This window comes from Canis aureus, chromosome 6 (assembly GCF_053574225.1).
Source record: "Canis aureus isolate CA01 chromosome 6, VMU_Caureus_v.1.0, whole genome shotgun sequence".
Lineage (NCBI taxonomy): Eukaryota > Metazoa > Chordata > Mammalia > Carnivora > Canidae > Canis > Canis aureus.
Genome location: NC_135616.1, coordinates 63,124,414 through 63,138,667, shown reverse-complemented (window position 1 = coordinate 63,138,667; position 14,254 = coordinate 63,124,414). Strand labels below are relative to the sequence as shown.

The window sequence follows — 14,254 nt, the reverse complement described above, 5'->3', positions numbered from 1 at the left end:
GCCAGGTCTCACACATTCTTAATAGTTATTTTTTTTTAAGATTTTATTCATGAGAGACACACAGAGAGAGGCAGAGACATAGGAGGAGGGAGAAGCAGGCTCCCTGAGGGGAGCCTGATATGGGGACTCAATCCCGGCACCCCAGGATTACAACCTGAGCCAAAGGTAGACACTCAACCAATAAGCCATCCAGGTACTCCTCTTAATAGTTATTAATAGGAATTTTATAGTTTGGGATATTATTTTGGGTAGAATTTTTTAAAGATTTATTTTAGAGAGACTGCAATCATGCACACGTGAATATACATATGTGTGTTAGTGAGTGCAGGGAGGGGGAGAGACAAAGGAGAAGTTGACTTCCTGCTGATTATGAAGCCCTATGCCAGGCTCGATGCAGGGCTTGATCTCAGGGCTCTGAGATCATGACCTGAGTGAAACCAAGAGTCAGATGCCTAACTGAGCAACCCAGGTGCCCCTGGAATTTTTTTTTAAAGAATGACCATGACAGAGTTATTTCTAATCTAGATGATGATGAAGCACATGCAAAAATCTTCCCTCCTGTTCATTACAAACACACAGAAATGCTGTATCAGTGTTAAATTATTTTAAATACATATCTGAGCTTAACAACAAGAAAAAATTCTCAAGTACCAAAAGTAAATTAATGGAGTACAAAAGATGAAGCTGCGGTGACCACGACATGGACATTAGAAATAAAGACAGGCTTCAGGGGAATTATGTTAATGCCCAAAGGGTATGAGAGTTGATGCTACTGGCCTTGCACACATGGCCATAAGACAGAGAAATAGGTTAAGTGAAACTAGACTGGAACCTTCTGGTTATAGGTTTTAACAGAAAAGGACAGAAACAAAAAAGATCTGCTGAACATTATACTTTCTTCACTAGGGGAGAGAGTCCCTAAAAGACTTCTCTAAAATTAATGATAGGATGATGAGAAACATCTAGAGATTAGAAACACTGTGCTTATATATTGCAACTTCAGCCAGTATTTACTAACTTCTTGTCAAGAATAATAAGATTAATACACTCACACTGTTCTCCATTCAACTTAGGATTTTTGGCAATGATGTTATTATAGGCAGTCTTCACTCCACATGGCTTCGCTGTATACAGGTTTCTACAATCTAGTTAAATAAACCCTCAGCAACATGATTCAAATTTTAGTTACCACTGTATATTGACTGCAAGTAAGGGCATAAAATACAAAACTTCAGTGCCAGTTCTTTAATCCACAAGTCACTATGTAAATAACAAATGCTCATCGTGATCAGTAATCAATCACATCACTTCTTTCAAAGTCTGTGATTTGATCACCATGTGTCTAGTTGTTAGTTCATACACAGCAAGCACGTAGTTATCCCCTTGTCAGCCAGTGATAATCACACATGACAGTGCGACAATTTACAAGAATGGATAATCAAAAAAGGAAATTAGCCAACAAGGATGAAAGTTCAGTGAAGAAATGAAAAATGAGGACACTGCAAGTGCAATTCAAACTGAACATAGCGTATAGAACAGCTGGCCGTGAAATGCTGAGAACACTGACACTCAAGAGACTGCAGAGACGCAGCTATAGGAACTGAGGGAAGGCCTAATTATCTACACAGATGAAGAAAGTGGTTGCGACATAAAGGGTGAAGATGTCACAAAGGAAACAATACCTGCAAAACAGTTCCCATTAAAGGAATTCCCAGAGGTATTTCAGGATACAGAGGGAAAAGGGTGAATTTGTTTTCAGATAATCTAAATTTTGAAAGGAGTAGGGCAAACTCACAGATGCATAGAAAAGATGTGTGCTGTTAGGTTATACAGCTGAGACGAAGGCAAGCGAGGCAAGACTATTCGATCTTCCCAGTGATATTTGCAAAGAAGTAACACTTTAATTTTCAAAGTCCCTAAAATTTAAATATTAGTTTTGCTATCTTAAAATCTCTGTACATTTATAACCATCAGAAAGGAAATTTTTAATGTTCTGACAAGATTTTCAAAGGTCTGTAACATTTGTGTTCTGGTCTGGAACCCTAATTCCCACAGTTGCTAGCATTAGAATTTTATTTAAGTAGAGTCGATACACACCATTTTTCTAGGGCTTCTCCATTTCTGATTTTTTATTTTGATTCAGCTGTTGGTTGCCTAGACTTGTCCACAGGTATGTTTTTGTTGTTGGTTTTATTTATTTATTCATTTATTTATTTTTAAAGATTTCATTCATGTATTCATGAGAGACACAGAGAGAGGCAGAGACACAGGCAGAGGGAGGAGCAGGCTCCATGCAGGGAGCCCAACGTGGGACTCAATCCTGGGTCTCCAGGATCACGCCCTAGGCCAAGGGCGGCGCTAAACCGCTGAGCCACCTGGGCTGCCCGGCTGGTTGGTTTTAAAAGTGTGTCATCATTATTGTTAATTCTCTGGTATCCCTGGGTTAGGATGTCTCTTGTCTTGCACTTGAAAAATAAAATGAATGTTTATAAAATGTTTGAGATGTATTTTCTTTTCTTCAGAAATTTGAGGATACTGTTCTACAACTTTCTTGCCTTCATTGAGTATGACTATGACAAAGTTTCTAAGACTAGTCTGATCCTTCGTACCTTGAATGACTTGCACCTCCTATATCTGTATGCTTCTATGACTATTAATTCTGGAAGATCAGGAGAAATTCTCCCAATTCCATGCCCAGCTCTATCCTACTGCCTCTCACTAAACTCAACTATCTATACTTCAAACCCACAGTACATTAACAGCACAAAAATAGAATAGAGAACAGGAACACTAAACACATGGTCAAACAGAAAAGGAAAGACAAAAATAATAATAATAATAAAGTAGGCTTAAAAATACAAAAAGCACTGAAGACTGCAACCCTTTAGATATTTAAAAAAGTTCAGTGCTCCATAATGATTCATTTCCTGAGGAAAGGATTCCAGACAACTGTTTGCACTATAATTAGAATCCACATGCAGCTACTAAATTCTGAATTGAACATATTGTGATTTTAATATTACATACAATTTTTAGCATAAAGTCCTAATAATTTTTACATGTCTTTTAACATGTTAAGTTCCTAACTTCTTTTTCCATGTTAATTCCAATAGAACTGTGATTTCCCAAAATGGATACTATTTTTTATTGCTTAAGTTTCAAAGTTAACACATCTAAACAACATGCGGAACTAAAAAAAAAGTGATATTTTTTCAACTTGCTGATGTATTTTGAAACTTTGTAAGAGATCGTTTAAATGTTAATTTGATTATAAAGAGTTCCTTACTATCTCTACCCCCACGGCTTAAATGCTTTATACTAAATTTCTACCTTGCAAAAACATACATTAATGCACAATCACCTATGTCTGAAACTAAACATGAAACTCAAATCCTAGGCTGATTTAGATAAGAAAAACACTAGTAACAATTACAAACAGAATAATTAAATAAGGGAGCTTTGAACCAGGTGTAAAAACACTTCATGCCCTATTTCAAGATTAAGGATAAAAACAAAACCACAGCCTTTTCTTTCGGTTAACCACAAAGTGAACTACAGTTGGTTTGCATAAATCCGGAGCAATGCCTACCTGGCAAATAAACAGCCACATTACACTTCAAATATCCTATCTGCTGGAGGTACAGTAATAGTTTCCCTTCACAATGTACTGCCAGAAAAAGGGATAAGTAATTCATATTGCTATGACTCAGAACCACAAAACACATTTAATAATTATCACTCAGAAGTAAAACTCAGCTGATAAAAAGAATCCTATACTAATTAAGTAGAACATGTGCCTAGCTAAAAGTACGAGCAAATGCATAAAACAAAACAGAACAGACTCCACAACAGATTTTAAATTTATGAGAGCACCGAGGTGATATAACTCTGCTCTAAAATACTCAAGTCAAAGCAGCATCAAAAATTTACTTTTTGGGATGCCTAGGTGGCTCGGTGGTTCAATGTCTGCCTTTAGCTCAGGGCATGATCCCGGCGTCCTGGGAGGGAGTCCTGCATCAGGCTCCCCTGGGAAGCCTGCTTCTCCTCTCTGTCTAGGTCTCTGTCTCTCTCTGTGCCTCTCATGAATAAATAAATCTTTAAAAAAATTATTTTTTAGTAAAATCAATTCCAAAAATGAGGCGAAGGGAAGAGACATTATTTTCCTAAAAACAATGAAGGTATCATTTATAAAGGTGAGTTACTGAAAATACCAAATCTATTTAATTTCCAAAGTTATATACATTTTAATTTTTATTATTTTTTTTTAAGATTTTATCTATTTATACATGAGAGACACAGAGGGGCAGAGACACAGGCAGAGGGAGAAGCAGGCTTCTACACGGGAAGCCCAATGCAGGACATGATCCCAGGACCCCGGGATCATGACCTGAGCTGAAGGCAGACACTCAACCACTGAGCCACCCAGGTGCCCCAAGTTATATACATTTGTATTCCATATCCTTCTTATTAAATACTTTCCTTCTAGAGGCAGAGAAGATACTCCTTCCAAAAAAAAACCCCACTAAATGATATTTAATAAGTCATCTACCACATACTGATCATGTGTGCTAATTACTGATTGAACTATATAATTTATCAATTTTCTTCCATCCTAAATTTTCCTATTCCCTTTTGTTCACTATATTCACTTATTAAACCATTTTTCAGGTGTTTAGGATTTCATTTATCCAAACTATTAAACTATTAGACCCACTTGCTACACTGAATATTTATTGTCATTTTACATAGCATACCTTATGAAATGTTTCTCAGCATTGAGGAGAAACAAGTAATAAAATTGCAGTTGCCTTGTAAGGTTTAATCACTATGCTAGCATAAAGTTTATACTCAAAATTAAATAAGAAAAAAGTTTCCAATAAATTATTCAATTTGGTTTTGATCAATAATAAACTTATGAGACACACCTGGGTGGCTCAACGGTTGAGGGTCTGCCTTTGGCTCCGGGCGTGATCCTGGAGTCCCAGCATCGAGTCCCACATCAGGCTCCCTGCATGGAGCCTGCTTCTCCCTCTACCTATGCTCTGCCTCTGTCTCTCTGTGTTTCCCATGAATAAATAGATCTTAAATAATAATAATAATAATAAACTTGTTATATGAACTAAATACATGATAAATAATGTTATCATGAAATAAAGTCCTGCTACTAACGGATTTTTTAGGAAGAATATATTAAAAGATTTTGAGGGCAGCCTGGGGGTGGTGGCTCAGTGGTTTAGCGCTGCCTTTGGCGCAGGGTGTGGTCCTGGAGACCTGGGATCAAGTCCCACGTCGGGCTCCCTACTTGGAGTCTGCTTCTCCCTCTGCCTCTGTCTCTGCCTCTCTCTATATATCTCTCATGAATAAATAAATAAAATCTTTGAATAAATAAACAAACAAAAAGTTTTGAAAAAGCATTTGACAAAATTTGATACCTCTGTAATGATGAAAACTCTCAGTAATCCAGAAATAAGAAGAAATGTACTCAACCCCAGTATAAGGCATCTATGAAAAACCAACAGCTAAAATTATACACAACAGGGACGCCCGGGTGACTCAGTGTTTGGGCACCTGCCTTCGGCCCAGGGCGTGATCCTGGAGACCCGGGATCGAGTCCCACATCGGACTCCCTGCGTGGAGCCTGCTTCTCCTCCTGCCTGTGTCTCTGCCTCTCTCTCTCTCTCTCTGAGTAAATATATAAAATCTTTTAAAAAATAAAATTATACATAACAGTGAAGGCTAACAACTTTCTACCTAAGATTAGGTAACAAGGGTAGGACCTCACAACTTCTTTTCAACATAATACTAGAAGTTGTAGCCACTGTAATGATAGTAAGAAATAAAAGGCATATAGATTACAAAGAAAGAACGAACAGTCTCTTTCTTGATGACTTGATTAACAGTGTGGAAAATCCTAAAGAATCCATAAAAAAGCTACTAACAATAACAATTGAGTTTAGAAAGGTTGTAGGATATAAAGATCAAGAGATAAAAAGTTATTGTATTTCTGTATAACATCAATGGACAACTGGACAAATTGAAACCTGGAAAACTACAACTTACAAAAACGTTAAAATATGAAATATATACAAATAAATTTAACAAAAGATGTACACCTGTATACTAAAAACTACAAAAAATTGTTGACATTAAATAAGACCAAAATAAATAGAGATTCCACATTCATGGACTGGAAGATTCAATATTATTAAATCAATCTCCCCAAATTCAGTCCTAGATTCAACATGATCCAAATCAGTAGCTCAACAAGCATTTTTATGGAAACTGAAAACATGATTCTAAGATTTACACAGAAATGCAAAGAACTGGGGCACCTGGGTGGCTCTGGCTCAGGTCATGATCTCAGGCTCCTGGGATGGAGCCCCATATCAGGCTCCCTGCTCAGTGGGGAGTCCGCTTCTCCCTCTCCCTCCGCACCTATCCCCTGCTCTATGCACTCTCTAATAAATAAAATCTTTAAAAAAGAAATGCAAAGGAACCTAGAATATCCAAAAAATTTTGAAAAAGAACAAAGCTGGAAGACTTACACTGCCTGATTTCACAACTTAATACCACACTTAAGACAATGTATTACTATATGTATAGATATATTCAGAGCAGTGGGGGAAAAATATAGTCTAGAAACAGACCCATGTATAGATGGTTAATTTTAATTCAGTGGTAAAAGGATATTCTTCTCAACAAATAAGACTGCAACAACTGGATATCCACATAGAATAAACAAATAACCTTTACCTCATTCTGTATACAAACACTAACTCAAAATGAGTGCTAGATCTAAACGAATAGGCTAAAATTATATAACACTTAGAAGAAAATATTTGTGACCTGGGCTAGGGAAATATTTTTCATACATAAAAGATAGGAATCATAAAAAAAAAAAAAAGAAAGGATAAATTGGATCTGTCACAATTTAAAACATTTGTCCTTCAAAAGACATAAAGGCAAAGCACAGGGGATCCCTGGGTGGCTCAGCGGTTTGGTGCCTGCCTTTAGGGCATGATCCTGGAGACCCGGGATCGAGTCCCACATCGGACTCTCTGCATGGAGCCTGCTTCTCCCTCTGCCTGTGACTCTGCCTCTCTCTCTCTCTCTCTCTCATAAATAAATAAATAAATAAATAAATACAAACAAAGCACAGATGGGGAGAAAATATCTGTGATATGTGATTTATGTGATAAAGGACTAATATCCAAAATATAAAATTCTTATGACTCAGCAATAACAGAACAAATGACCTGATTTTAAAATAGACAAGAGATATGAGCAGGCTTCACTAAAAAAAGATACACTAAGCACAAAGAAAGATTTTCAACATCACTGGTTATTGGGAAAAGTCAAATTAAAGTCACAAGAAAATACCACTACATATTCATTATAATGGCTAAAATATAAAAGAACAAAAATACCAAGTACTGGAGAAGACATAGAGTAATTGTAACTCTTAAACATTGCTGGTGGGGAATATAAAATGTTACATACACTTTAGGGAAGTTTTGCAGTTTCTTATGAAGTTAATTAAATTTATCCTTCCCATATATAACAACAATCCCATTCCTACTTGGGAAATACATGAAAATATACGTCCACATAAAAATTTGCATTCACAGCAAATTTTCACAGCAGTCTTTTTTATTAAATAGCCAAAGACCAAAAACAAGCCAAATACTTATCAACTGGTAAATGGATAAAATAATTGTGTTCTACCAAATAAACTGAATACTACTAAGAAATAAATAGGAACTACGATGTATCCAACAATATGGCTAACTTCTCAAAACCATCATGTTAAACAAAAGAATCTGAATCGGAAGACTACATATTGTATAATGCCATTTAATATGAAATCCTAGTAAGAAAACTATAGTGCTAAAAGCAGATCACTACTTGATTGGTTGCCAGGGGTCACAGGTAGTTTCAGAAAAAGAGCTGATTGTTAAGGAGCATGAGGAAGCATTTTGATGGAAATGTATGTCAGGACTATGGCAGTAGTTAAACAAATTAAACAACTGTCAAAACTCAGAATCACGCACTTAGAATTAAAAACATTTTTGCCTAGGGACGCCTGGGTGGCTCAATGGTTGAGCGGCTGCCTTCAGCCCCAGAGCATGATCCTGGAGTCCCAGGATCAAGTCCCATATCAGGCTCCCTGTATGGAGCCTGTCTCTCTCTGTATCTTTTATGAATAAATAAATAAAATATTTTTAAAAAAATTTTTGCCTATAAGCTATACCTGATTAAACAGAAAAATTTCATTCTGAGTTAAAATCCTATATAATGTATCAAAGTATGATAAAATATTACAAGAGGACACTATACAGAATTTATGTCATTTTGGCAGAGTTTTAGGATGCTCTGAAAGTACAGGCCAAGGAACACTGGTTAATGAAAGGTAGTCCCACACTCATCCACACAAGAAAAGACACATATACATTGCAACTTCCCTCCTCCCAGTCATTAATACCACTTGTTAAGTACTTTATTTTACAGAATTACTGTTTCTGATGAACAATCAAAAAGAAAACATTAGGTACAGAGTTTCAAATGGGGAATACAAAAAGGTTCTGGAGATGGATGGTGATGGTTACACAACATGGTGAATATACTTAATGCCACAGAAATGTTCACTTAAAAATGGTAAAATTTATTATATATTTTTTACCACAATAAATGTTCAAAGAAAGTAATGTTATGGGGAAAAATTAATTCTAAGAAAACTTACATAAATCTAGAAATCTATAAGGAATTTGGATTTTAAAAGTTCCCTTGGTTTGAATGGTAGAGACTAATCTGCTATCTCCCTGAGCTGTGCTCTCACAAAATCAAGCTTAAAAGTGGTTATTAGGTATACCTCTACTAGGTAAAGAAACTGTGCTTACCAACTTCTTTAAAGTTTATTTGTGATGTTTAGGGCTCTACCAAAGAACAGCTTTTGCTTATAATAGTTTGAGTTGCTTACAGTAACAGGAAAAACACTGGGAGACAAATATCAGGTTAGAGAGCGCAGATCCTAACCTAAATGGTTCTGCATTTGGTGGCCTAAATACATGTCATTTTGTTATCTAAATTAATTTGCAAACTAACCTCAGCACAAACACTAAAAACATACAAACAGAAGTGCTAAAGTGGCTACGGGTCTGAGGTTAAGTAAGGCCACACAAGAACTGCCAAAACAAACATCAAATTTCACGTTATTTGAGGGAAAAAGAAAGCCATCTGTGCAATTTACTGTGGATAAACTGCAGTCTGATCAAGGCTAGAGATTTGTCAAACATAGTTGTTATAATGTTAATATTTAAGCCAATAACTGATAAAATCAGAAAATTCCTGGATAGAACAAAGGATGGCAGTGTTGTAGCGCCCACCATTTACAGAACTTGGAGAATCAAAAAAAACAAAAACAAAAACAAAAAACCTCAAAGGGTACATGCCTAGAACAGAAAAGAATGTGTTTTGAAGAAGTTCTACATAAATCCGGGGAACAAATTCTGAGCTAAAGCCTAGATGAAGTTTAGGAGGGCAATTTCAATCTCAGGCAGAGAATGAATAATGATGGTAGTAGTGATAGTAACAGTAAACTCATACAGTACTTCCTATTTGCTGGACACTAGTTCCACACACTTGAATTATATTAACTTGTTTAATCCTTATAACACCAGTGTGAGGCTGGCAAATCAATTTAGAGAGATGAGGAAACAGGCTCAGGGAGATTAGGTGACTTTCTCTTTACAACTCAGCCTGATAGGTGGCACAGCTGCCTCAGGGTGTTTTGTTCGATTTCCAGACTTCTTGCTTGCTTTTAATATTATATTGTCATCTTTGGAAAATACCATTGTTTTCCAAGGAACCAAGGAAGTCAAAAGGAATCGCTCTAAATGGGGATGCCTGGATGGCTCAGCGGTTGAGCTGTGCTTTTGGCTCAGGGTGTGATCCTGGAGTTCAGAGATCGAGTCCCCATATCGAGTCCCACATCGGGCTCCCTGCGGGGAGCCTGCTTCTCCCTCTCCCTATGTCTCTGCCTCTATCTTTGTATCTCTCATGAATAAATAAATAAAATCTTAAAAAAATAAAAAAGGAATTGCTCTAAATCTACACTAGAATGGAGAGTAATATTAAGAAGGACTAGTGAGAAATGAAAAGTTTTCAACATTTATTAAAAGCCCACCATATGCAAGGTATTTTACATTTCAGCATAGTAGGCAGCCAAAGGCAACCAACTACAACAAAAGCAGCTGATTTACAGATCTCAAAATTCACCATAAACTTGTATCCTTAATGAAGTTTGTTAAATAGTTTCTTTGAATTTAAGAGGCAAAGATATAATAAATGCAAAATAACCCCACTATTTGATTACATCTTCACAAGAATTCAACTCAGTTCTTATAAAAAATATATTTTAGGGCAGCCCGGATGGCTCAGCGGTTTAGCGCCACCTTCAGTCCAGAGCGTGATCCTGGAGACCCCGGATCGAGTCCCACATCAGGCTCCCTGCATGGAGCCTGCTTCTCCCTCTGCCTGTGTCTCCACCTCTCTCTCTCTCTCTGTGTCTCTATGAGTCTTAAAAATATATATATATTTTTTTAATTTTATTTATTTTGAGAAACAGAAACAGAGAGCACACAAGCAGGGGGAGGGGGAGAGGAAGAAGAGAGAGAGAACCTTAAGCAGGCCCCAAGCTCAACACAGAGCTTCATGAAAGGCTTGATCTCACAGCTCTGAGATCATGACCTGAGCTGAAATCAAGAGACACTTAACCAACTAAGCCACCCAGGTGCCCCTCTTTAAAAAAATTTAATAAGCATTTGTGTACAGCATGATTTCAGGCACAAGACATATAAAGGACAAATTTATTAAAAATTAAATAAGATGATCCCTGTTCTCAACAATCTTATAGACTACAATAATCCTTTGCAATTATGCCCATTTTACATAAGAAGATAATGCTTCGAAGGGTTAAATGACCTATTTAGGTAAGCTATTAAATAAACAAATTAAGAAGATAGTGCTCAGAGGGGTTAAATGATCTATTTAGGGTCCAAGCTATTAAAATAAACAAATTCAAACAGAATTTAAACCCAAACCCATCTAATTCCAAAACCTATACAACACTTTTGCTGTATGGCAATCTAATATAGTTTCTGAGTATAGTAACTGGAAAAAATTTTGAACTAACTTCAAGTAACAAATACAGAGCACCTGGTCTCTTCTTAATATTTTAGAACTGTTTCAGGTTAGTTCAGAACTTAAAAAAGGGAAGTGAGAATTCTAGACTAAATTTTGGGTTATAATCTTCACATAAACTGAGCATAGCACAAGTACAGTGCAAGCGTCACTTGCACTGTAAAACAGGTGAACGTCTACCAGTGGATTGCAAATGGGTGTAAATCCATTGGGAAAATATAGGGGAGCTTTAATTCCAGGAGTTCCCAGTCTCTGAGGCTGAAATCCTTCTCCTTTCGGTCTTATAGGTAGGTTAAGTATGAAAAAAGTTTCCCAATTAGGGTCCAATAAATAGGAACCGGACTAGGAAGTCCTCTGAGAATTTTTCTCAGCACCTGCTCTGTCATAAATCCATTTACTAAGTGCATAATAGGAAAAAGTGTATTGATAGAACTCTCCACTGTTTACCAAAAAAGAGACAAGATATTAAAGATACTGTGCTTTACAAGAGAGGATCGTATTCACAGTGAAATATACTGAACTGATCCAGTTATATACCCTTTTATTCAACTTTGGAAACAAAAGTGTGTATTTACGAGATGACTAAGGCTTGAGGGTATAGAATAGATCTACTTGGCCACCTCAAAATTATTAGCCTAGATTTGCTCAATTATGCTTGGCCCAAATGGAATTAACTAAATAGAGATAAATAATTTTCAAAGAACTAGTAAGGGAATGGTCAAGGTCCTTAGAAATGAATTTAAAACTGTCTTCAATATGAATTAAAACTGTTTTCAATAAAAAAATGAATTTAAAACTGTTTTCAAAACACCCCAAACTTCATTACCATTATTTTCTAAAAACATTTAAGAACTCAATAGAGATTCATAGAAATACAAAATATAAAAAACAAAAATTATTAAATATAAAACATGTTTAAACAATACAAAAACGTGGGAAACCTGGGTGGCTCAGCAGGTTAAGTGTCTGCCTACAGCTCAGGTCACGATCTCTGGATCCTGGGATGGAGTCCCACATCGTTGGGCTCCCTGCTCAGAGGGGAGTCTACTTCTCCCTCTCCCTTTACCCCTCCCTCCTGACTGGTGTTCTCTCTCATTTGCTCTGTTCTGTGTCAAATAAATAAATTTTTTAAAAATCTTAAAAAAAAACAGTGCTCCCTTCAGCAGCACATATACTAAAAATCTTTTAAAAAATACAAAATACAAAGTGTGTATGTACTTAGATGTTTATAATGATGTTAATATATGAAGATATTTGTGTAATATATAATGAAAAATGGATTCACAGAACCAGTTGAAATATACTTAAAGCAGAATCAAAGTAGGTTCTCTGACACAATTTTCCAACTATATTTTATAGGCTTTCATCATAAAAGAAAATCTGACATATTTTAAAATGTAAAAAATGTAAAAACATTTTAAAATTCATAAGAATTCTCAGAATAATTTGATTACTCTTTTCAAAAGTACATAAATTTAAACAGAAAATTTTCTTTGAACTCTAAAATTTGCCTGCCAGTTCATCTTTTCAGAAACTAAACATTTCTTTCCTGGAGTCTAAGATCATTTTATTAAGGGGCATGAGGCAGAGAGAAATCGGAGGCAGCTACAACTTCCCAGCCTTAGCATCCCCCAAGTGGCTCCCTGTACTATGGGGGGACAAAATTTCTAACTGGTAAAAAAACATGTAATAGAAATTTACCATTTTTAAGTTCAGCAGCATTAAGTATGTTTGCTGATGAGCAAGAGATCTCCCTAACGTTTTTTCCCCCCATAACTTTTTCATGTTGCAAAACCGAAGCTGCTATTTCATTCCAAGTGAACACCAAGACATTTTAAAACAATACAGATTGTGTATCTAGAAAGCAGAATATATTCAAATCAAAGCCCACTATGAGGACATAACTTGGACAGAAACTAGGTCATATTTTGTCTCTTTGAAGGAACGGTTTTCTTCATAGAATATATAAAACAATATTGTAAACAGTTTTTTTAATTAAGAGAATAATTTCCCCGAAGGCTGGAGACAACATCTTATTCATGTACATCCATTATATCTAGCCATAAAAGCCACTCACATTGCTGATAGCATCAAAGGAAACTACTTAAATACAAAGTTTCATAATCTAATTCAATTTCTCAGCTATCCAATAAACTCCTCTAAGAATCAATTACAAGGAACTCTCTGTTTACACTTGTACTGTTTTCTCAAAAACTTCCTTTAAAAAAAAAGTGCTATTAATTCAGGTTTCAGAATCTGCAGCTGACTGTGCTTATGTAATAATCCACTCACATAAAGGGTATGTGAAGATAAGTCTTCTACTTACCATATAGTTACCATAAGCATGATCAAACATTTCCAGTACTTGATTCCTAATTTTAAAAGAGCAGAAATGGAAAAAAGTTAAGTACATTCTATTTATTGTTTTTCTAAAAAAGTTAATGCTCCTTCATAAACTTATAGCAATTTAAAAAAAAGAAAAAATTAGTTAGAAAAAGACATAAACAGAGTCAAGAAATACACAAGTGTTAGTAGACAAGCTTTCATGAATCATATAGAGCTGGGCCAAATTTTTACTCTTCCTAGCAATTTATGTAAAATTCACCTTATGCTGCCCAAGAAAACTGACAAATGATGCACACCATGCAGAGAGAAGGAAATCGTATGCTGAAAAATAATTACCTTTTAACAAAATTATTTAACATATCTGTCTTAAAAGGAAGACTATACCTGGAGACTCCCAAAAGAAGTAATAATTACTGTTATTGTTTATTGCTTACACTATATATATATATATATATATATTCTATAGAAGGGTGGGTATGTAAGGAAAGCTTCTACCTTTTATTTTAAATAAAATCACTAATGCCTAGTTTAATACATATCTATTGATATATATTTGCTCACACTTTCAAAAGATAAAATTTTATGATGTTATGATGTACTCTTTTCTCCTTTAAAAAAACATCAAAAGTCAAATAAATAATACTCATCTCTAAAATGAGGAAAATAACCTCAAAAAGAGATTTGTGTGTTTTGCCTATCTCTGTTTCTT

At 35.6% G+C, this 14,254-nt stretch overlaps 1 protein-coding gene across 7 annotated transcripts in view; it reads right to left on the bottom strand.

The window, feature by feature from the left end:
- Window positions 1-14,254, bottom strand: part of EDEM3 (ER degradation enhancing alpha-mannosidase like protein 3) — a 72,372-nt gene that overhangs the window by 53,773 nt on the left and 4,345 nt on the right. For all 7 annotated transcript variants that reach the window (XM_077901952.1, XM_077901953.1, XM_077901948.1 and 4 more), the window contains exon 2: window positions 13,526-13,571. In XM_077901952.1, coding sequence (XP_077758078.1) covers window positions 13,526-13,571 — 46 coding nt within the window. The remainder of the gene's footprint in view (window positions 1-13,525; window positions 13,572-14,254) is intronic.